Source organism: Suncus etruscus, chromosome 15 (genome assembly GCF_024139225.1).
Source record: "Suncus etruscus isolate mSunEtr1 chromosome 15, mSunEtr1.pri.cur, whole genome shotgun sequence".
NCBI lineage: Eukaryota > Metazoa > Chordata > Mammalia > Eulipotyphla > Soricidae > Suncus > Suncus etruscus.
In genome coordinates, this window is record NC_064862.1 from 20314150 (window position 1) to 20338063 (window position 23914).

At 53.7% G+C, this 23914-nt stretch overlaps 1 protein-coding gene across 3 annotated transcripts; it reads right to left on the reverse strand.

Annotated features, from left to right (window-relative positions):
* Positions 1-4100: 4100 nt before the first annotated feature.
* PHETA1 (PH domain containing endocytic trafficking adaptor 1) lies at positions 4101-9209 on the reverse strand. Of its 3 annotated transcripts, none has more exons than XM_049789365.1 (4): positions 9041-9209; positions 7779-7902; positions 7173-7238; positions 4101-5965 (listed from the first exon to the last, which is right to left on the reverse strand). In XM_049789365.1, the coding sequence occupies exon 4, from the start codon at positions 5958-5960 to the stop codon at positions 5313-5315; it is 648 nt and encodes a 215-aa protein (XP_049645322.1). In that variant the 5' UTR covers positions 5961-5965; positions 7173-7238; positions 7779-7902; positions 9041-9209; the 3' UTR covers positions 4101-5312. The 3 variants fall into 3 exon arrangements, with proteins under 3 accessions (XP_049645322.1, XP_049645321.1, XP_049645320.1); XM_049789364.1 differs by lacking the exon at positions 9041-9209 and adding an exon at positions 8003-8114; XM_049789363.1 differs by lacking the exon at positions 9041-9209 and having other exon boundaries at positions 7779-8114.
* Positions 9210-23914: the final 14705 nt, after the last annotated feature.

Genomic DNA, 23914 nt, shown 5'->3' on the forward strand with positions numbered 1-23914 from the left:
ATTTCCAAACTCCGAAAGTGAAGGCTGAATCGGGCAGCACCCCAGCTGAATCCAAATATCACTGGGTGCCCATGGAACGAACCAAGAGGCATGAGAGGGCTGGCCAAGAGTCAGAGCTGCCAGGAACACTTTAAAACCAGAAGGGCAAAGCCCAATGGCCAGAAGGGGGGGGGGGGCGGCCAAGGCCCACTCCGGAAATCACAACCCTCCCGCCACCGGGCTCCGGCGTCACCAGTGGAAGCGCCAAGCTGCAGGCTGGCCTCACGGCGCCACCGCCTATGCACTGACGGTTTTCCACTGTCTCCATTTTTATCCAGAGCTTGAAGGTATTTTTATATTTTGACATTAGGAAACAGTGACCAATTTTCAGAGTGAGCCAGTCTGGAACACACAAGTCCTCTTAGCCGCTGCCCTGTGGCCGAGACGGCCCGTGGGGTGGGGGGACCAGGGGAAGTGCCACTTTTTACTGTTGAAGCCACGCGACAGGGGCACCCTGGCGTGCACGCGGATGTTGATGAGAACTCTTGGAGGACTCGGCCTGGCCCTGTGGATCGGGGTTCGCATAAAGCACTTAGCCTGGTCTTTTCAACCTGGCAGACCCCCGTGTACTCCTGGCAAAGCCGTGAGCCCCTAATGTGGGCAGAGCCTCGGAAGCCTGCCGTTTCTATGAGATCGATGAACTTTGTTTAAAATTAAAGGGGAAAAGGACACATTCTGTAAATGCGTCACTCAATACAGAATTGTATAATAATGCCTGAGTGTCCCGTCTGCTTTGTCCTGGAGCTGGGAGCACAAACCGGGCCAAGGGGATTTGACCCAGAGATGGGTCGGTCACAGGGGCGCATTTTTGGGAATCTGGGTAGTTGTCCACACCCGTGACACATGAGTTCTCTGGGAGACTGAGAACTACCTGCTGAGACCCTGCTTTGGTCACCTTGACCCCTTTAGGACCTCAGTAGGCCCAGGTGGTCTCCCTTGCTGCACTCAGGCTGGCAGGGGCCTTGCTAGATCTGTGCCAGCTTTGGAAATGTTTCCCTACAGAGACCCCACACACATGAATTCGGGGCAGCCGCCCTCCAGGCAGCTGGTTGCTTGCTGCACTCCTCAATGGATGCAGGAGGATATGAGAGCCTCCCCAGTGATGAGCCTCAGTTTCTTCATTTGTAAAGTGAAGGAGCATAGCAACCAGCTGGGAAGATCACGGATCAAGCAGAGGGGATAAAGCCTGTGAGGTTGGAGTGACATTCCTGGGACACCCCACTGGGGAGTTTCTGGGCTGCAGTCAGTGGGATTTGTCCTGGCCTGACAGGCTGAGAGTCCAGAAGGGACCCCCACCCCTGACCTTACTCACCTGTGGGAGTAATGTCTGGTGAGTAGTTTTCCAGTGGTGGCTCCCAATCACCCGTTTCCCACTCGGCCATGGTGAGAAAGAAGTGATTCATTTCCTGCTGCTCCTTGGGGGCGGCCGAGCACCCGCCAGGGAACAGGACAGTTGGGTGTGAGGGGACAGAGGGAATGGCTGCCTTCTGGCTGCACCCTGGGAACTGTGAGACCCTGGGCCCCAGCTTTCCCAGACAGGAAGGAGTGATCAGAAAAGCATGTCTTCAGGAGGATGTCACTTGGGGTCATGCCCAGGGCTGTCCCTGAGGACCTTAAGTCAGGAGCCAGAAACCCCAGTAGGAGTTGTGCAGAGAAGTTACCCCCAGTGCAGCCCCAGAAGTCCTGGGTGGACGAGGTGGAAAAGCAAGAAGCGAGAGGTGGGGCTGGAGCAATAGCACCCTGGACTTTGGTTCCCGGCATCCTATATGGTCCCCTGAGCCTGCCAAAACCTGGAGTAACCCCTGAGCTCCACCAGGTGTGGCCCAAGACAAACAAACAAACAAAAAAACAAAAAAAGAATCGAGAATTGGGGGACCAGTGGGACCAGGTGAGGACAAGGCCTGGGGGAATGGTACCTCTCTGGTCATGGTTCCTTGAGAAGCCTGAGGGGCTGAAGGCCCCTCTGGTCCTGACAGTGGAGGGCAAGGGACACTATCCTGGGGCTCTCCTCACCCCCACCTGCTCCGGGGAGGGTCAAACTTTGCTTATCTCTTGTGTGGGACCTTCTCCTGCCCCCACAGAGGAAAGTGTGGAAACACTGGATTGATTGGTTTGGGGCCCACACCCAGCAGTGCTCAGGGCTCACTCCTGTCATTGCTAGAGGAACCATAGTGGTGTTGGGAATTAATTAAACCTGAGTCAGCAGTAACCAAGTGTAAATGCCTGGCCCAATGGACTATGTATCCATCTGGGCCTTGCCCAATTTTCACACCAGGAATCAACAACAGCCCAGCAGTAAGGTACTCGGAGCTGCTAGCCCTGCAGGGTGGGGGGTGGACCTCAGTTTGCCCATTATGGAGAGAGCCTCTTGCGGTAAATAACAATAAAGAACCCACTTATTAGCTAAAAAGCAAGACAGGCTGAGAGAAGGCAGGTGAATCATCCCCTGATGGGTTCACCCAGAGACGTTTTCAAGTAGACCCTAAATTTCACAGAAAATCTTTTCCTTAAATATATAAGGGTTAAATATATAAGGGCCTGCATGAGGGTTATAATGTGGCTGTCACAGTTCTGGCCATCAGCTATCACTCACCTCCAGAAAACAATGATGAGCTCTGTGTTGAGTCTCTTTTTAGAAACAAGAAGAGCCATGATCTATGGACCTTCTTTGGGCCTTACCCCTGTTCTAAGGACTTCTCAGAAAATCCCCTTTCGGGGGTTGGAGCGGGTAGTGCACTTGCCTTGCAGCCAACCCAGGTCTATTCACTGGCATCCATTCTGGTCCCCCAAACATACCAGGAGTAACTCCTGAGCATCACCAGATGTGACCCAAAATAAACAAACAAAAATTCCCTTCTAGAAGCATTCAGTATGCCCCCAAACTAGAAAGGGTAAAACTATTTTCATTTTGGGGCCAGAGAGATAGCATAGTGGTAGGGTGTTTGCCTTGCCCGCAGCCAGCCCAGGACAGACCCCAGTTTGATCCCTGGCATTCCATCCCATATGGTCCCCTGAGCCAGCCAGGAATAACCCCTGAGCATGTGACCCAAACCACCACCCACAAAATAGATTATTTTCATTTTTCCTTTGGTTTGTGAGCCATGCCTAGTGGTGCTCAGGGAAGACATCCTGAGAATGTCTGGGGCACCATATGGAATGCTGGGGATTAAACCTGTAACACTCCAAGAATCCCCCATGGCGCCCTCCTGTCAAGGGAAGACATCACAGCGGGTCCCCAGCATGTGCACTCGGTATTTCTCCTTTCCCTGCACTGCTCCCTTTGTGAGGATGGAACCCTGAGCCCCTGGGGCCCCTTTCTGCACCAAGGCCCAGCAGGTGGAGCCCCGCGGGGCAGTCCCCTCACTCCCCCATTCTCTCTGTCCCGTGACCTGCGGTGGCTGTGGTCACAGTCCCCTGGTAGCGCCCTGACTCAGCTATGTGGGGAGCCACTTCCTCGGCCTCCAGGAGAGGGGACGGGGTTACTCAGCGCTTCCCAGATGCCCCCAGGCCCACCCACAGGCCCGGGACATTGGGTGCTAGGCCTAAACCACATTTTCTGGTTTGTTTCTGCCCTACCTGGACTGGCAAATTGGGGAGGGGAATGTGTGAGCTGCACGCTGACTTCACATTAGGGAAACCCATCTGGCTGGGTGGTCTTGGTGGTGACGCTCACATGAGCATCATAGGGGCCCAAGACGGAGCCACACATAGGAGTTCCAAATCCTACCCTGGTCTCCCCCTGAATTCGCTCCCTGTGGCCCTCCCAGTTGTTAGGTCTGGGACCACATTCTCACTTCCCCTCATAAGGCCCCCAAAATGCAACCTTGGACAAGGCCACTCCAATTCTGGGAAGAGCTGCCTTCTTCCAAAGAGTTCCAGAAGCTCCATCCCAGAGCAGGCACTTCCTGGCTCTCACCCTCTAAATCTGTCTGTTCCCAAGAATGAGCTAGAGCCTTCCCAGATCACTCTGGAAGTGAGGTCAGAGAGACAAAGACAGTTTTGCAAGGAGAGGAGAGAGGAGAGAAGAGACAGTGAGAGACAGAGAGAGACCACCACCAGCCTTCACTTACTTGGCCAACTTTTATTTTAGCTTTTACACCCCAGTCAGGGTCACTGTACCGTTAGAGCTTGTAAACCTGCATTGGGACCAGACTAGCCCCACAGCTGCCAGCGCCTGACCAGGATCTGGGCTCCATGCAGACTCCGAGTGTGGACAGTGGGCCAAACCCCACTACTCTGTTCTCAGGCAGGAGTGTCAGGGGTTACAGGCCCAGCAGCCAACAGGAAACAAAAGCAGTTGAAAACCCCAGCTTAGAAAAAAGCGGGGAACACCCAAAATATTACAACTTAAATTAAAACCAAAGCGCCAGTTACACTGAGCCGGCAGTGAGCTGGGCTGCTGACACAGGCCTCTCTTCTTTCCCAGGCCCCCAGAAGGAGCCTCTGGAGCATAAAGGTTGGGGTGAAGTGTCCTCAGGGGTCCCCGTGTGAGGACTGTAAACATGACCCAGCTGGAGGGCGGGGTCGGGGTAGCCCAGCCCCTCAAGATTCTCACTGGGTGAAGAACGGCCACTGTGGTGAGTGGGATCAGAGAAGGGGGTGAGGTCTGGGACCCCTGGGGGGTGCCAGGGTACAGGGAGCTGAGCCAAGACCCCGGAGGGGCTGAAAGGACAAGAGGGGGGCTTCAGCAGAGACTCCCCACCTCTGCCTGGTACCGGGCCCCTACCAGGGCTGGGTGTGCTAGAAGCCAGCTTTCCCTGAGGGAATGTGCTGGAAAGCCAGCTCAGGCCATGGCCAGCTTGGACGAGGTCAGGTGAGTTGAGCTGAGGGATGTGGTGCGGTGTCCGAGCTTGCAGGGACATGGTCGGGAGCCAGAGGTCACTGTGTCACTGGCTGGGACACTCACACCTACACTTCCTAACTGCGACAGACCCTGTAGGCCTGAGGCCTAGGACCAGGTCTTGGATGCAGGTGAGTCCGGCCACATCCTCTCCCTGTTGGTGCCCAGTCCCTAAGCCTTCAGGTTGGCGAGCACTTTCCTCTCAGCTCACAGACCCTCGTTCAGTTCTGGCCACCTGGCCAGGCCCTGTGCGGTTTGGTGTTTGTGGGCACAGCAGGCCAGACTGAGCTCCCAGAAAGCAGCGCCCATTCTCCTGGGCTTCAGGCTGGCGCCTTGGCTGTCTCTCTCCTAAAGCACCGGTCCCCTACAAAGGGGGCGCTGGGGCTGACCCTAAGCCAGCCCCCCCAGTCTCTCACAGCAGGCTGAGCTCCCTTCAGGACTGGGCCTGGCTCTTGTACCACTGGCTGCGCAGGGCTTGCACCTCCCGGCCGTACCACTCGTGCAGCTGGGCGAAAGAGGCGCCCTCGGGGGGCCGGAGTGGGGCTGAGGGTCGCCGGCGGGGTGGCAGGGGAGGGGGCTGGGGCCTGGCTGGGAGCTCTGTGCTCCAGACGGCGCAGCCATTGTCCTTGGCCTTGGCCAGAGGAAGTCGGGTTCTCCGGGGTGGCACGGGAGCCGGGGCAGGGGTGCTGGCCTTCATGGCCGCCAGCTGCTGCTCCAGCTCACGCACCACCACGCGCAGGTAGTGGAAGCTGGCCCGGGACAGCGCCTTCACCCAGCGCTCCATGGCCACCTGGCTCTCGGCCGCCAGCACGTAGGTGCGTGCCCGGGGAGCCGCGAAGCGCACCGCAAAGGCGAACTCGGCCGCTTCCACCAGCTCCACCGTGCAGCCTTCCAAGACGATGACACCCACCGGCTCACGGCTGGCCTCGTCCTCAAAGTAGAAGAGCATGTTGCCCCGCAGCACAAACCAGCGGCGGTTGTAGGTGGCGTGGCGCCCACCTTTCTTGAACAGGAAGCCCTCCGAGTCGACAGGAGTGTCGCACCTGGCGTACGTGGCCAAACTACGCTCATCCAGCTTCATGGTGTCTGCAAGGGAAAAGACAGGGGGCAACAACCCCCCAGGGATAGGACAGATGTGACTCCACGGGACCTGGCCTCCCCCCTCCATCCTCACAGCCTGGTCCTCAACACTCTTTACAGAAAGCCCAGGGGAAGGAGGGGACAAGCACAGCCCCCACCACCGTCCCCCTTCACCATCTCTGATGAGTCAGGCACAGGACCCTCCCCCCCCACCCCCCCACCACCCCCCCCCACTATAGGCAGGGAGGAGCCAGTCCCAGTCCCAGCCACCGAGCTGGCCCAGGGTGCATTGGAGTCCAGGACATAACCAGCCTGTCATCAACTCTTTCAAAAGCGGGGCCAAAGAGCAGGACAACTTGGCAGGGCTGCAAGCTGGTGCCAAGCAAACAAGAGGCACAACTTCCGCCCCGGCATTGCTGTGTGCACCAGACCCTGGGCAGAGGTTGGGGTGGGGCGGGGTCTCTGCTACTGTTGACAGGTACAGCTGAAAGGGACACAGACCAGGACATGTCCCCCTGTCCCAGAGGCACTGCTGCAGGCAGGCATGGCGATTATTTGTGGGCGTGACCTTGCCCAGTGGGCGTGGCCTGGACAGGTGTCACTATACCTACTACCCAGGACAGAGCAGAGTATGACACTGCTGTGATTCTGTCCCCTTGGTCCGAAGATATCTGACAAGGCATCATTGGTCGCGCCATTCCCTGGGCTTCCCAGGGACTCCTTGGAGGACCCCGCCCCACGTGCTCCAGTTCCATCCCCGTAGGATGTCACGTTTGCAAGAGGAGGGAAATAATGTCAAGTCCCCGGAATGCAGTAGGTGCTCAATTACTGTGCCTTCACCTGCTTGGGCAGTATCTTACTTAAGGCCCAGAGGAATGAGGTATGGCTGGTGCCACTCCTGGCAGCAGTTGGTCACAGTGGGGCCCAGCCAGGCAACCTGACCCAGGGTGGAACACAGTCCTCCCTTTCCTCATCCCCTCATCTCACCTGCCTAAGAAGTCCAGAGAGGACTCTTGGAAGAGGCAACAGGAACTATGGAGAGCCTCTAAGGCTCAGGATGACTTCTTTCTGCTTTGCTACCAGAATGGGACCACTCCAGGTACCGACTGAACCCCGCCTGCGCCGCATTTCCAACTCTACAGAATGGCTCATCCATCTCCACACCAAGTGGGTCCCAGCAACGTTTCTCAGGGGACCACCCCATTCTTCTCACCTCCTCTCAGCTCTGCTCTCCGCTTGCTGTGTCCACCAGTCTCACCTTCTGGGGCTGCCTTCACCTCTGCACAGTGGGATGAGAGTCCCCGAGTTAAGGTCACAGTGGCAATAACAGAAACTTTATGGGGGTTACTGAACAGCGGTGGGCAGTGGCCTGGCCTCCCCCCAGGTACCCACTCCTCCAGGCCACCCAGCCCACTCTGCACTGTTCATCTCAGCCCACAGCCCCTCCTACCCTGTTCCTGTCCCCCAGCGCACACCACCCTGTTCCTGATTCCTAAGGCAAGATCCAGATGTCTGCCCAGATCCTCCTTCAATGCGCCACAAAAACCCTGTTCAGGGGCCGGAGCAATAGCACAGCGGCAAGGTGTTTGCCTTGCACGAATCCAACCCGGGACAGACCCAGGTTCAATCCTTAGCATCCCATTTGGTCCCCGAAGCCAGGAGCAATTTCTGAGCGCAGAATGGGTGTGGCCCAAAAAGCCAAAAACAAACAAAACAAAACAAAAACCCTGTTATAGCAGCCCACCCCCACAGGCTCCTCCTTCATTTCACAAGGTGCCCCCCACAAGAAGCCCCTCTAGTCAAGTTCCTGCATCATTACCTGCATTTCCCTGGGTTATTTCTGCCTGCTGGGGCAAGGATCCAAATTCCAGTGGCTGGCACAGTGGTCGGCGCTGAGGTACCACAGAAGGACTTGGGTGCTGCTTCTTACCCCTCTCACAAGCCTGTCCAGAGATTGGGGAGCACATGGAGAGGTTAGGTAGGAACTGGCCCACAGGAGGATGTCCCGGCCAGAAATAATTTCTGCATGCTCAGGCAACCCACCCAAGTGGGCGGTCCTGATCTTGGACAAATGGCTACTTAGCCCCCTCGTGCCCAGCAGCATGCTGGCCGCATTGCCCCAACAGGCCCGAACCATCCAGTCATTGCCTGCATGCACCCTTCCACCGCAGGTGGCTGCTTCTGCAGCCTGGCAAGAAAATAGGGTGCAAGATACAACAGCCTGCAGGAGGGAGGGCTGGGTCCCCCGGGCTTATCTCCCCGCACTCTTTCCTCAGTCTAAGTTCAGAGTCCAGCCTGGGCACTGCTGAATCAACCGCCTGTGACACACAGGAGGAAGCTGGTCCCGGATCCCAGCTCTGGCCTTCAGAGGATAGAAGGACGCTGCAAAAGAGACCAGGGACACGCAGGCCTTAGCGCTCAGCGTCCTTCTGTGTCCAAGGGGCTTTGCAGGGAGGGGTTCCAGGTGTTCAAAGAAGGAAAAACCCTGGGTAAGAATAAGGGGGGGGGCGGCATCGAAACGCTGCTGCCCCTGTAAATCAGTTTTTCACAGTGTCCTGGTAAAATAAATAAAGCAGAACATCCTTCCAATATCCCTCCAGCTGGGTCGGGCCTAAAATCACCCTGAAAAGCTGCTTGGCAGCTGGTGCTCCAGGGAGAAGAAGGGTAAAGGGGTGTCGAGATGGGGTTGTGGGGAGTGGGGGTACAGCTGTCCCTGAAGGCAAATGATTAGCTCCAAGTCTTTGGGGGTGGGTGGACACGACATACAGCTGGCCTGACAGCCCTGGGGAGTGTGAGGAAACTGAAGCACGGACTGGGGAAGGTGGTGTGATTCACTGCCAAGCACGCAGAGATGGGGGGAGCCCCGGGGTGCCCCTGGGGGTGTCCCTGGGGTGGGTGGGTGTCCTCCCTCCCTGGGCCTTTGTGCTCCCGGGTCCTCCCCAGGGCCAGCGATGGGCGGAGTAGGGGGTCCCCAAACCGGGGTCTCTTGGCTCCTTAGAAATAAATAAGATTTATTCGGATCGGCCCGGAGCCCCACCGAACCGAACCGAACCGAACCTCCCCTTGCCAGCCCGGCCTTACCTCGCGGCGCGGCCTAGGGCGGCGGGACGGGCCAAGCGAGGCCGGGGGACGGCCCGGCCATGGCCCCGGGCCCGCTTGGCGACAGACACAGCGACAGCGACACGCACGGCGCTTTGTTCCCCGGGCGGCCCGGCCTGCGGCTCGGAGGGAAGGAGGCGGCAACGCCAGGCCCGGCCCGGCCCGGCCACGACCCGCGGGCGCGCCCCTTTAACCCTTCCCCGGCCGCCGGCCTCGGCCCCGCCCCCGAGCGCCTCCCACTCTGTGACTGGCTCTTGCCGCCGTCCGTCGTCCCGCTGAGCCCGCCTCCCCAGGCCCTTAAAGGGATCGCGACGCATCTTCTCCCGGACCGCTTGGAATTCCCTCCGACTCCACCACCTGCCTGCCTGTCTGCCTGCCTGCCTGCGGGGACCTCATGCGGGCAGATGGCAAGATCTGGACCTGGGAGTGGTATCCGGGGTGCGACGCCCCCTGAAGCTCCTGGCTCGACCTGATTGGCAGGTTGGGCCAATGTGGTTGGTGTCCTCAATTTTGGAAAAGCATGGAAAAAAAAGCTTTGCAGAAAAGTTGTGATTTTTGTTGGCCCAAATCAGACACTAGAAACTGAGCACTGCAGCAGCCATGTATGTCCCAGTGAAAGAAGGGACATTTCTGGAACTGGGCAAAAGGCTTGGGATCAAATCTTCCAAGAACATTTTTAGTCATGGAGGGACTTAGAGCAAGAAAGAGCAAACTTTTTTTTTTTTTTTTTTTTTTTTTTTTGCAGGACAATAGAGAAAGATGCTATCAGCAAGGAGAAATTGCTGCTTTCTGCTTTTTGAGGGTTTTTTTTGGGGGGGGGGCACACCTCAGGGGCTCTGGGCTCAGAAATCGCTCCTGGCAGGCTCCAGGAAACCGTTTGGGATGCTGGGGATAGAACCAGGGTACTTCAGGATCTATCTGCCTGTGGCAGATTTGCAAGGCCAATGCCCTACAGCTTGGCTATCACTCTCGCCCCTGTTGTTTTCTTTTTATCCAGTCCCAAATCACAGTGTTGTCTACCCCTGAAGCTTTCTTTGCTGCTCTTGCTGCTACCTCCTCAACCCCACCCCACCGAGGACTCAGTCCCTCTCCAGTCCTGACCTGAGGGTAGGAGAAAAACAGGCAGGTCAGGCTCTTCTTGGGTTCATTTCATCCCTAATGACCCTGGGGGTGTTTCAGGTCCATCCTGAAGCAGTGAAGTGATTTTTGTGCTGGGAAGGCCAGGGCATGGGTAGAAAGACTGGGAGGGTGATTTTTAGTGGTTAAGGAAGAAGAGAGGCAGGTAGATCTGGGAGGGACATCCTAGGCCAATGAACAGCAAATGCAAGGGCCCTGAGGTGAAGTCCAAGGAATGTTGGAGGCATCAGAAGGCCTGTGGAGTAAACAAGGAGAACAGTAAAAGAGGTCAGGGGCCTAATCAAACCCTTTTATTTGTGCTCAGCTCATTTCCATATTTGGGACTGGTTTAGCTGGGGATTTTCTAGGCTCTAGTGAATCCATGACAATGAAGTGTTACTTGTGTAGTGCTTTGTCTAAGGCATGTTGATCCAAGTCCCCTTTGCTTACCCTATGGTGGTTTCTGCTGGCTGGTGGCAAGCCAGGAATACCCCTTAGAGTAAGTTGAGCTGCTTCCAGAATGACAGTGTTTCAGTAAGGAAGCTACGATAGAAAACTACTATTTAGGGCCGGAGCTATAGCACTGAAGTAGAATGTTTGCCTTGCGCGCTGCCAACTGGGACAGACTCAGGTTAGATTCCCAGCATCCCACATGCTTCCCCCACCCAAAGTCTTCCAGGAACAATTTCTGACCGCAGAGCCAGGGGTAACCTGAGACCATTAGTGTGGCCCTACTACTACTGTTCGTCCTATGCAAATCTGGACAGATTTCCTGAGAATCAAAGCAAAGCAAATGGCAAAGCTCATATGGTTATTGGAAGGACTTTAGGACGAGGAAGAAGTATTTCAAAATACTCATTACAGGAGGGGGCTGGCAGTAGAAGAAGGTAGAGCACCCACCTGGAGTACAGCCTACCTAGCTTCCATGCCCCCCAGGCACTACATGGGGTCCCTCATACACTGCGGGAAATAGTCACTGAGCACAGTGAGGTATGGCTCAAACTCCCATCTTCAACTATAGAAATAAGGTCAGTGTGTATTGGGAACTTAGTGGGTACTGGTGACTTAGGGCATTAAGGAGCCTAGGAAAGAGCTTGCTTTTCCTCAGGGACGAATGGAAAACCAGTGGGCCCAAGTGATAGTACTGTGGGGAGGGCACTTTCCTTGCAAGCTGCTGACTCAGGTTCGAACCCCAGCACCCCAGATGGCCCCCTGACTGATCCCTGAGCACAGAGCCAGGAGTAAGCACCTCTGAGGCCTGCTGGGTGTAGCCCCCAAATAAAGCAAACCCCAAAATAAAAATCATCATTTTAATGAGGAATTTGTTTTTATGCTTAATCATTGTAATGGGGATGCTATATTAAATAACTGAAATTTACTATAAATGTAGAACTTAAATGTTCTCACCAAAAAAAGGTGGGGGTGCTTGCCTTGCACTTGACCAATCTGGGTTTGATCCCTGGTACCCTTGGTCTGCTGAATGCCACGAAGGATTACCCCTGAGTGTAAAGCCAGGAGTAACCCCTGAGAATCATCAGGTGTGGCCCCTGAACACTCTGTCTCTCTCTCTCTCTCTCTCTCTCTCTCTCTATCTCTCTCTGTCTCTCTGTCTCTCTCTTTGTCTCTCTCTCTGTTTCTCCCCCCCCCCACAAGGCCAGGAGATAGCACAGTGGTTAGGGTGCCTACCTAGCATCCATTCAACTTGGGTTCAGTCCCCTGCACCGCCTGGCCCAGAGTCTTGTTGGGTCTAACACTGCCCTTAAGACCCCTGAGCCTCCTGGTGTGGCCCTGGTGGACCCCAGTATCACCGTCTGTACAAGCAGCCACCTGTCCTTGGTCCTTCGTACTGAGCTGGTACAGTTGGCTGAGTTTCCCCAGAGCCCCCAGGCTCCCTCTTAGAAATCCTCCTAAAATTTTTTTAAACAATACAGCTGCCAATCTGTGAAGGAGCAGCATCGCCAGGGCCAAGGGCTGTGCTGGACAGGGATTTCCAGGGTCACCACCAGCATGTAGGTCAAATCCATGACCTTACTTTACATCTGTGCTCTGTCACAGAGTGACCACCCTGCCCCTATGAGATTAAAGCTTAATTCAGGGGCCAGAAAGATAGCACTGTGGTAGGGCATTTGCCTTGCATGGCCGACCTGGCACGGACCCAGTTTGATCCCCGGCATCCCATATAGTCCCCTAAACACGTCAGGACTGATTTTTTAGTGCATAGCCAGGAGTAACCCCTTAGTGTCGTAGGGTATGGCCCATAAAAAAAAATAAAGCTTGGGCCTGGAGAGATAGCACAGCGGCGTTTGCCTTGCAAGCAGCCAATCCAGGACCAAAGGTGGTTGGTTCGAATCCCGGTGTCCCATATGGTGTCCCCCTCCCCCACCCCCACCCCGTGCCTGCCAGGAGCTATTTCTGAGCAGACAGCCAGGAGTAACCCCTGAGCACCGCCAGGTGTGACCCAAAAACCAAAATAAATAAATAAATAAATAAATAAATAAATAAATAAATAAATAAATCTTAATTCAGTCCTCGTCTGTCATATTAAAGTCTAATATCCATCTGCAGCTATGGAGTCATTTGTCTCAATGTGGCCACTTGGGTCAGTTCTTTAATGGGCAAATGCTTCCAATACTCATGTGGGGCACTCCTGTATTGTTTCCTCATCCTTGGGGCTGATAATAGTCTCTGTTTGGGCCAGAGCAACAGTACAGCAGGTCTGACACTTGCCTTGCACACAGCCACCTACATTTGATCCCGGCACACCCATAGGATCCTGAGTCCACCAGGAGTGATCCCCGAGCACAGAGCCAGGAGGAAGCCCTGAGCACCACCGGGCGTGGTCCCAAACACACAAGCAAAATAGTCTTGGGGGTGAGTGGGGCCACCTCTGTGTCCCAGGTTCATGCTGGCGGCTGCACATGGATGCTGTCACCTCGAGCGTCCTGGGGCTGGGTGGGAAGAGGGCAGGAAGACGCCCAGGATTCGGGAAGGGGGAAAAGAGGAATTGGAGAACCAGAACTGGGTCGTGGCTGCCATTACCAAATCCTGATGATTTTTACCTCCAAAACAGTGTCTGGACTCGTCACTTCTCCATCTCGGCCACCACTTCCTTGTCCCAGACCACCTGGGTCAGTTCTGGAAGCTTCGCTCAGGCTTCTGTATCCCTCACTTCGGGCTCCCCCAGGGACCCTGAGAGACCCACTGGGCAGTGTTCAGAGCTGCCCCTGACAGCCCAATGCCCTGCCCTGTCCTGCAGCCTGCCATCTCTTTCCCAGAATGCACCACACCTAGGCCTCTGTTGGTCTGGGTCCTTCTCTGTGAGCCCCGACACACACCCAGACAGACCCCCGCTCAGTGTCCTGGCTTTCTCCCCTTGAACCCATCACTCTTTCAACCCATATCCTCTCCACATTGGGGTTCCCAATGGAGCAAAGGACCAACTGGACACAGGTTTGGCCCTGTGGCAGGACTCAGCTCTCATGCTCACAATGGCTGGGCCCATCTCCCAGGCCTTTTGGCAGGGGGACCCCTAGCAACAGGCTTTTGGGAGGGTCTCAGTACTTGCAGAGGCCCCAGGATTTGAACCTGAGCCTTCATGCCTACTAGGGAGGCATCAGAAGCCATATTCTAGACTTTCGACTGCTCTTGTTTGAGCAGTACTTTATCCCAGGCATTAGGATTACAAACTAAATAGATAGAGAGGGCTGGAGAAATAATGCAGTGGGTAGGTTAGATTCGATCCCTGACAATGTTCGACCCCTAATATGTTCTCCACCAGATGTGACCCCCTGAACACAAGGTGTAGTTCCCCTCACCCCCAAAAGAACAGACAAGTACCTCTGTATTCCCTTGGCCAGCACAAAAACAACGAAGCATTGGAGCCAGAGCACTGGGGCCAGACAGGAACCTAGGGCCAAGACCGAGCAGGGCTAAAGTGGGGAGACGCCTGTGAGCAGCTGTGAATGGGGACCTTCAGGAAGGAGCAAACTCAGGAAAGCACCTGTGAGCAAAGTCTATTCACAAAGTTCAGGCAAGGAAGAGACTGATGGGTGAAGGGAGCTGAGACAGCAGGAAGAGAGAGATGTGGGGAGGGGGGCATGCTATGAGCTTTCCCTCTGGGCTGGAAGAGGAACCCCCTGAGGGCAGCTCCATGGGTGCATCTCTGGCCCCCAGTCTCCTATGACTCTAGGTTTCCCTCTATCTGTACCCAGAGCTCCCCAACCCTTGCTGAGGTCCCCTGAGCATTCAGTGCCCATGGGGATGTGGGGTCCGAGTAGGGAGGAAGAGCCTTCCTTCCACTGCGGCTGCCCCACCCCAGAACTGGGCAAAACTAACCACCCCAAGAAGGAACTGAAATGGTCCTTGGCCACAAACATTGGCCAGACCGGCCTAGAGCGCTGCAGGAGGGAGCGAGAGGAAGGGCGGGAGCACGCCCACTCCCAGGGTCCTCCCTCCTCTGCTGGGTGCTGGGGAGAAGAAGGCCCAGTCCCAGAGTGGACCCACTTGGCTAAATCCCTGGGAGGTGCCAAGAACCTTTAAAGGTCGCCTGGTGCTTGCCCCTCCCTGCTTCTTTCATTATGGGTTCCCCTCTTGTTTTGATTTTTGTTTTATGCCACAGTGCTCAGGGTTCCCTCCTGGTGGTGCTTGGGGGCTGACTATATGGGCTGCTGGGGACTGAACCAAGCCCCCGCCACACTGTACTGTTCTCCAGCCCCTAGCCCTGCTCCCTAGTCATTGTCAGGATTTGTTTGGTTTTTGGATCATACTTGGCTGTGCTCAGGGGTTCCTCCTGACTCTGCACTCAGGAATCACTCCTGGGGCCGGGCGGTGGCGCTGGAGGTAAGGTGCCTGCCTTACCTGCGCTAGCCTAGGAGACGGACCGCGGTTCGATCCCCCGGCGTCCCATATGGTCCCCCAAGCCAGGAGCGACTTCTGAGCGCATAGCCAGGAGTAACCCCTGAGCGTTACCGGGTGTGGCCCAAAAAAAAAAAAAAAAAAGGAATCACTCCTGGCAGCACTCAGGAAACCGTCTGTATGAGTGGATGGATGGATGAATGGATGGATGAATGGATGGATGGATGAATGGATGGATAAATGGATGGATGGATGGATGGATGGATGGATGGATGGATGGATGGATGGTGGATCAAATCTGGGTCAGCCATGTGCAAGGCAAACGCTCTCCCTGATATGCTCTTGCTCTGGTCCCAATTGCAAGGATTTGGGGTATTGCTTTCACCTGAGGCCTCAGATTGAATTCTCAAGCCGAAATTCAGAGAGGGCTGAAGCAATGGCGCAGTGATAGGGTGTTTGCCTTGCATGCAGCCGACCCAGGATGGACTGTGGTTCGATCCCTGGGCATCCCATATGGTCCCCCAAGCCAGGAGTGATTTCTGAGAGCAGAGCCAGGAGTAACCCCTGAGCATCACCGGGTGTGCCCCATAAATAAATAAATAAATAAATAAATAAATAAATAAATAAAATGTTTGTGGTTTTTGGGTCACACCTGGCAGTGCTCAGGGGTTATTCCTGGCTCCATGCTCAGAAATTGCTCCTGGCAGGCACGGGGGACCATATGGGACGCCGGGATTCAAACCGATGACCTTCTGCATGAAAGGCAAATGCCTTACCTCCATGCTATCTCTCCGGTCCCAAAATTAAAAATTTAAAAAACAGGGCCGGAGAGATAGCACAGCGAGGTTTGCCTTGCAAGCAGTCAACTCAAGACCTAAGGTGGTTGGTTCAAGTCCCATATGGTCCCCCATGCCTGCCAGGAGCTATTTCTGAGCAGATAGCCAGGAGTAACCCCTGAGCACCGCCGGGTGTGACCAAAAAAAAAATTAAAAAACAAAACTCAGAGGAGAGTGATCTTCCAAAAACACACAGCAGGGCAGTATCTCCAGGTGCTGCCCTAGAACACCCACACAGTGTCCCTTCCTGGAACAAACCCTAAGAGTGCTATAGACCAGATCAGGGCCTGAGGGAAGGGGGCTGAAGAGCTTGGTACAGGGTCACCCCAGGTTACAAAAGAGAGGGAGACCCTGCATTTGCTCAAAGACACATAAGCAGCCTGGTGTGGTGCTGGGTTAAAGGGCTGAGTGCAGGCTGGGAGCTCCAACCCCGCATTGGGGACCCTTGCAAGTCACTCACCTCTCTCTGCTCGGCTCTCATCATGGTCACACCTAGGAAGTTCAGATCTGTTGGCCTTGGCCGGGCTGGAGCCTATATGAAAGCCCCGTTCCCGGGAAAAGATGTAGAAATAAATACAGGTGACAGTACAGCAGGGTAAGCGTCTGCAGTCCTCGGTATTTCACAGAGGAAGGGGAAAACCCTGAACATTCAAAGAAGGAAGGAAGAGAGAGAGGGAGGGAGAGAGGAAGGGAAGAGGGAGGAAGGGGTGAGGGAGGGAGAGAGGGAGGTAATAAAGAGAAGAAAGAAAGAAAGAAAGAAAGAAAGAAAGAAAGAAAGAAAGAAAGAAAGAAAGAAAGAAAGAAAGAAAGAAAGAAAGAAAGAAAGAAAGAAAGAAAGAAAGAAAGAAAGAAAGAAAGAAAGAAAGAAAGAAAGAAAGAAAGAAAGAAAGAAAGAAAGAAAGAAAGAAAGAAAGAAAGAAAGAAAGAAAGAAAGAAAGAAAGAAAGAAAGAAAGAAAGAAAGAAAGAAAGAAAGAAAGAGAGAGAGAAAGAGAGAGAGAAAAAGAAAGAAAGAAAGAAAGAGAGAGAGAGAGAGAAAGAAAGAAAGAAAGAAAGAAAGAAAGAAAGAGAAAGAAAGAAAGAAAGAAAGAGAAAGAAAGAAAGAAAGAGAAAGAAAGAAAGAAAGAAAGAAAGAAAGAAAGAAAGAAAGAAAGAAAGAAAGAAAGAAAGAAAGAAAGAAAGAAGAGAAAAAGAGAAAAAAGAAAAATAAAAAAAGAAAGAAAATAAGAAGAAAAATAAGAAAAGAAAGCAAAGGGAGATCCAGTTCCTGTCCGGTGGTTGGGGTTTCCGGGGTCAGAACTCAGGCCTCCTGGAACTTCCCTCTCTGACCAGGAAGAACATTCCAAATGCTGTACACAGAGGAGGCAGTGCTGACAGGCTGAGCTCCAGGTCTGAGTCCAGGGGAGCCCAGCCTGCCTCGGGCCCTGGTCCCTAGGACTGTCCTCAGAGGACCCGACTCGGCCGGCCAGTCTGTGCGGTTTAACTTATGCTCGCTACTTCTGCTCAACAGTTCAAATGTCTCTGAGTAATGGAAAAACTTTTTTTTTTATTTAAAAACAACAAAGTCATTATCTGGAAAAATGTGTGTTTGAGAGTAAAGAAAACCCCAATGAAAGATCCTTGGGGAGAAATGTGTAATGGAAAATAGGAAGAAGAAGAGATAGTTCAGTGGGCTTTGCATGTGGGGAACCTGGAGTTGGTAGTCGGCAAGCACCTCATGGTCTCAGCAGCACTGCCCCCATCAATGAAGCAGAGACACCCCAGAACACCCCCCTTCCAACCAAACATCAAGGAAAAGAGGAAGAATAAAAAGATCTGGAGGAAGGGCCGAAGAGATAGCACAGAGGTAGGGCATTTGCCTTGCAAGCAGCCGATCCAGGAAGGACAGTGGTTCGAATTCCGGCTTCCAGATGGTCCCCACTGGCTGCCAGGAGCGATTTCTGAGTGCAGAGCCAGGAGTAACCCCTGAGCGTCACCAATGTAAAAACTCCCCCCCCCCCCCTGAAAATAAAGGTCTGGAGGTCAGAACTGGTTTCAGCCCCAACATGGAATCTAAGTGGCTGTGTGACTACAGGCAAGTCACTTACCGTCTCTGATGCTGAGCTTGGCTGCAAGGCATTCGTGAGCTTTTAGGTCTCACTCTCTATTTTAGGGCTCACTTGCCAGTCAGTCTCCAGGTCTCAGAACAGGGGGAGGGGGCAAATCCAGGCTTTTATACTCTGGGATGTGCCTATCTCCTGTCTCAGGCAGAAGTCCATGAGTGACCCTGGGGTGGGTGCTGGAAAGTACTGTGCCTGCGCACTTTGGCAGGAATTACTCCGTTGTGGCTTCAGCCAGAGAGAATCGATTAATTCACACAACTGGGAAGTCTGAGAGGTATTGCTTTCAGGTATAGCTGCATCCAGGTGCAAAGCTATTTAATCCTGGGACAAGACGACACAGCAGAGCCTGTCTCAGGGAGCATCTTGAACATGTTGCTCTCCTCCCACCCTGCTGGTCTCTTCCGACCATCCCAGCCATGAACATGACTCTGTGTGCGGGAAATAGAAGTGTGGGTCTCAGCGGCTCCTTCTCCGCCCTCAGTTTCCTGCTGGCCCTTAGGAGGTTGCTACATGCCTCTCTCTCCCAGCGCCACTGCACAGCCAGTGGCCCTGAGTCTGACGTCACCTGCCCCAGGTCACACAGCTGGCACATGCAACAGCACCCAGGAGCACCCAGCCAGCTGCCTCAGCTGGGCTCTGGGTCCTGGGAACAGGCGGAGATCGCAGGGCTGGCTAAGGCACCCCAACACAACCCCAGCAGAAGAAGGGAAGTGACTCAGAGGCCTGAGGCTGTGATGACTCGCTTTAGAGCTGGCAGAGGGACCCTGACATCCAGTCCAGGGCTGCACTGCCCCTAAGTTCCCACTCGTGGTCTTGTCCTTTCTGACCCCTCTCTGTGGCCGTGTGCCCCTAAGGGGTCCTTTTCCATTCCCAGGGCCTATGTCCTGCCAGGGGCTTCTCAGGCTCATGCTGAGCTGAGTTTGATCAGCTACCCATCTGGGCCAGGGAACATGTGCCTGCAGACCACGTCTCAAATCCAGGGCTCCCCCAAATGCTGTCTCCCTGGTGGATAATTTCATTCCCTTCTAGGTCTGAAATGTGATTAAACAGATCGGTGGTGCTCAGGGTTTCCTCCTGGCTCTGTACTCAGAGTTTACCCCTGGTGAGGCTCAGGTGACCATATGGGGTTCTGAGGATCAAACCTATGGGCAAGGCAAAAACCCTCCCACTGTGCCATCGCTCCAGCCCTCTTGCTTATTGACATAGTGTAGCTATAACCTTGTGGTTGGTTCCTGTTTTCCATTCTCTAGGGCCTTTAACATTTTGACTCCCCCCCCCCCCAAATAAGGGAGGTATTGAGCTATTCTCTGATACCCGCTCAGTTATTAACCTCTGTATTAACCTGGTCCTTAGAGGCACTGACTGTGGAAGTCATGAAACAGATGACAACAGGGAAAGTTTCAAATGCACAAACACCAAAACTGAATTCAAAGGATCAGTGAGAATTACAGAAGGAAAAGCATTTGATCATTTTCTTCAACCTTTATGGCAGAGATTTCTTTATGGAGAGAGGGCTACACCCAGCAATGCTCAGGACTTACGCCTGGCTTTTCATTCAGGGAATTCCTCCTAGAGGGGCTCAGGGGACCATAGGGGATGCCAGGGATGGAATTTGGGTAGTCTGGTTGCAAGATAAACACCTCCCGTCCACTGAACTATCACTTCAAGCCGATGGCACTTTCCTGCATGAATTATCTTTATTTCCACTACGATCTTTTATTTTAAACTTTATTTATTTACAGATTGATTGATTGGTTTCTGGGCCACACCCAGCAGTGATCAGGGGTTACTCCTGGCTCTACACTCAGAAATCGCCCCTGGCAGGCATGGGGGGGAAACCATATGAGATGCCAGGAATCGAACCAGGTCTCTCCCAGCTCAGCTGCATGCAAGGCAAATGCCCTACAGCTGTGCTATCTCTTTGGCCCCCTCCACTACAATCTTATGATGCATTCATCCCGTATTTCCATTTTACAGATGAGAAAATTGAGGTCAGGAAGCCCAAGTCATGGCCTGGCTTGCCCAGGGAGCCCTGCACTAAGGAACTAGCATTAACCTGAGCCCTCCTTACATGCCTGGCTCTTTGGTGGCCATAGGGGACAGGAGCAGGCATCACACTTGCCAGCTGGCAGAGTATCCAAGCTGAATTTGGAGGAAGTCGAAGGACCCAGAAGTGGCTCCTCTGACGTTCATCCCACTCTGGCCACCAGGTGACGCCAAAGCCTGAGCCGGCCACCCAGGTGCCCTCTGCCTGGGCTCCTGCCAAGCTCCTCACCAACCTCAGAGCAACTCAGTTGTGTCCTCGGTGGAGTCATTAGGGCCTTTAATTACGGGGATTGGAAGTGAATAATGATCTGCATGGCCTCACATCACTGAGTCACTTCCCCGGGGAAGCAGATTCTCAACTGAAGAGAGGGCTGTCACCGGCTCCTGGTGGCAGGGCTGGAGCACTTGGAAGGGAGGCAGGAGGTGATTGGTGGTGGTGGGTGCAGTGGCCCAGCTGAAGAGTCTGGCCAAGGTCAGAAGTGAGGAGGGGTAAATCCTGGAGCAGGAGACCACATTGCTTCTCGCCTCAGTTTCCCTCTCTGGAGGAAATCAACACTCCTCTCCCTGCTCAGTTTGTTCAGAAGATCAAATCGTTTATCTCTGCAACACCCTTTAACTAAAAAGAGCCTGGTGGAGAAAGCCCTAACCATTAATCTGCACTTCCGTTGTTATTCTTGCTTGAGCTTAAGAGGGAATTAAGGCCCCAGGGTTCCCAGTGAGACCTGACAGCCAAAGCAGTTGGCTGGTGTGTGTGTGTGTGTGTGTGTGTGTGTGTGTGTGTGTGTGTGTGTGTGTGTGTTGTGTGGTGTGGTGTATGTGTGATTACGGTGTCATGCCATGAGCCTATCACTCCATCGCCTTGTGTCTCGGATGCCTGGATGGAAAAATGGGGGAACATGACATGCACTGCAAATGCCCCGTGGTATGTGGTGGTGGGAAGTGGTGGGGTGCACACTTCCGGAAATGTGGTGTTCAGATGATCAAAGCCGCATCTTTTTCATCAGCAGAGACAAGGGGGGAAATTTTAGAGTTAAAGACCCTGGGAGGACAGAAAAGGGGAACCAAGGCCATGAAGGAAGCTGGTGTGTGTGTGTGTGTGTGTGTGTGTGTGTGTGTGTGTGTGTGTGTGCGCGCGCGCGTGCGCGCGCGCGTGCGCGCGCGCCCATGGCTCTGCACCTGCTCTCAGCCGATGAAACCCTGGCCCAGGAATCTGGCCAAGATGCTGATGCCCTGGTGAAAAGAGGAAGGACCCCATTACATAATTCTTATCTGGCCCGGGAGGCGCTTTCCTGAATCTCCCCGCCTCCGCCTGGGCCCCCAAAGGGCAGATGGCACAGGCCCAGCCAGAACTGACTTCTGACTTCTGCTCCATGGTGGTCCAATGCTGCGTGACCACCTACCGCCACCCGGTGGCTGGCCGTGGTGGTGCTGGTTCCCCCTGGTTGCAGAAAGTTTGGGTCAGCTTAGCATGCTCTGGGACTTGGGGTCGGGGTTCAGTTTAAGCTTGCAGGGAAGTCATGGCGGGGGTAGGGGCTGTCATCACTGCAGACAGGTCAGTCCCGGGATGGAAGATTCGTGTCAAAGATGGCACGGCACTGGGTGTTGCCGAGACATCTCCCTTCCTTTCTGGCTGTGGGCACGAGGTTTGAGTTCCTCCCCAGATGGGGCCTCTCCCAAAGCTGCAGGCAAGTCCCCGTGTCACAGTGGCAGAGGAAGAGACAGACAGACAGACAGACAGAGGGGGAGAGAGAGAGAGAGAAAGAGAGAGAGAGAGTTCACATATACACAAATAGAGAGAAGCTCACACAACTTCATGTTATCTCTTAATTTCCTAGTTTTTGCTTTTATGTTTCTGTTTTGAAACACCTGGAGGTGCTACAGAAATGACCACTAACAGGGGGAACCATTTGCTGGGGACTGAACCAGGGCCAGCTACATGCAAGGCAAGCACCTTAATTTCTGTGCTAGCAGTTTCTCTGACTTTGTGATTTTCTACTGTGATTTTCCTATTAAGTTCAGCCTCAACTGTGCAAAAGGACACATGACATAAAATGTATGCACCGTTTCTGTTTGTTTGTTTTGGCTTTTGGGTCACACCCGGTGGCATTTAGAGGTTACTCCTGGCTCTGCGCTCAGAAAACATTCCTGGCAGACTCGGGACCATATGGGATGCCGGGATTTGGACCCCCATCTGTCTTGGATCCACTACATGCAAGGCAAATGCCCTACCACTGTGCTAGCTCTCCAGCCCCAATTTTGTTTAATTTTTAAATTAAAAATTATTTAATCTAAAAAATTATTTAATCTTTTTCTAGGGGATTGGGCCACACCTAGTTATGCTCAGGACTTACTCCTGGCTCTGTGCTCAGGATATCACTCTTAGCAGCACTCGGGAGGCCATATGGGGTGCCAGGGATCAAACCCACTATGCCACTTTTACAAGGCAAGTACCCTCCCCACTGTACGAGGTCTGTTTAATCTTAAGACACTGTGGTCAAACCAATAAAAAAAAAAAAGACACTGTGGTCAACAACACTGTCACTGAGAGTTGTGACATCATTCAGGGACAGCACCCATTACCAATTACCCACTCCCTTACACCAAGGTCCCAAAGGACCCTCCTGCCGCCCCCATCTCCACTCTCCAGTTTTGTTGCTTCAGGCCCTTTGTCACTTCTTTAAGTCTCACATATGAGAGATCTTCGCTCATTCCTTTTGACTTCATTTGGCATAATACTCTATTCCTCCCACCCCATGTAGCACAAAGTGCATGCTTTTGTCCTTTCCTTGAGTTTTCCATCACCAATGGCTTCACCATCCATTCACTAGTATGTGCTTGGGCATCAACTTTGTCTCAGTATCTTTTGTTTGTTTGTTTTTGGGCCCTATCTAGCGGTGCTCAGGAGTTACTCCTGGCTTTGCACTCAGAAATCGCTCCTGGCAGGCTCAGGAGACCATAGGGGATGCTGGGGATGGAATCCGGTTCCCTTCAGGTTTGCTGCGTGCAAGGTAAACACCCTACCACTGTGCTATTGCTCCATCCCATCTCCATCTCTTGGTTATTGGACTAAGTGCAGCAATAGTTGTGGGTGATGTTTCAGTCTACCCCAAGCACCTGCTGGCCTGTGATGTTCCCAGATTTTTTTGTGGCTGGTGCCTGCAGTATAGACGGGAATTCCCACCCCTGGAGCTAAACTCCTGATGGTAACCGGTGGGTTCCAAGGTGCACTGGGCATCCGGCTGGGAAGGAGTGAGCCAGTGCAAAGGGGCTTCGGGGTTAGGGCTTGTAAGCAGGGGATAGAGAGAGTGACAACTTCCAGTGGGTATTCTGGGCATAGAAGGTTCTGGGAGGGGAATGAGGGAAGAACACCTATTATTCCAGGGACATGAGGTAGCATTCAGAGCTGTCCACCCAGCTACCATTTCACAAAAGGGGTTCCAAGGCTCAGAAACTGGACTTGGGGCTGGAGCAATGGCATAGCACAGCGTTAGAGCGTTTGCCTTGAACACGGCCAACACAGAACAGACCCTGGTTCGAATCCCGGCATCCCATGTGGTCCATCGAGCCTGCCAGGAGTAACACCTGAGCACTGCCGGGTGCTCAAAAACCAAAATCCCCCCCCCCCCAAAAAAAAAGAAACTGGGCTTGCCTTGCTGGAGGTCATCCCACAATGATGAAAAATCCAGCCTGGAAGACTTCAGCACTTCCTGCCATTTGGCAGTGGGCAGTCAGCCTTTTCCTCTAGACCCTGCCCCCAATTCATGTCCCTCCTGCCTGCAAATGCCTCGGTTCCAGCACTGTCTTGGTGACGTCCAGCCTCTCAGCTAGATGAGATGGCCCAGCAGCATGCAGGGGGAGGCTACTATCCTCACAACCCACTGTGGTGGGTCCCCAGAAGCTGTTA

Excerpts from the sequence above, each read along its gene's own strand:
- PHETA1 (XM_049789363.1), bottom strand. The coding sequence starts at position 7,926 with ATGTGCTCCCCAATCTCTGGACAGGCTTGTGAGAGGGGTAAGAAGCAG. Across the intron at positions 7,239-7,778 it reads AATAACCCAGGGAAATGCAG|AGGTGAAGGCAGCCCCAGAA; the intron begins GTAATGATGCAG and ends CCCACTGTGCAG. Across the intron at positions 5,966-7,172 it reads GAGAGCAGAGCTGAGAGGAG|ACACCATGAAGCTGGATGAG; the intron begins GTGAGAAGAATG and ends TTTCCCTTGCAG.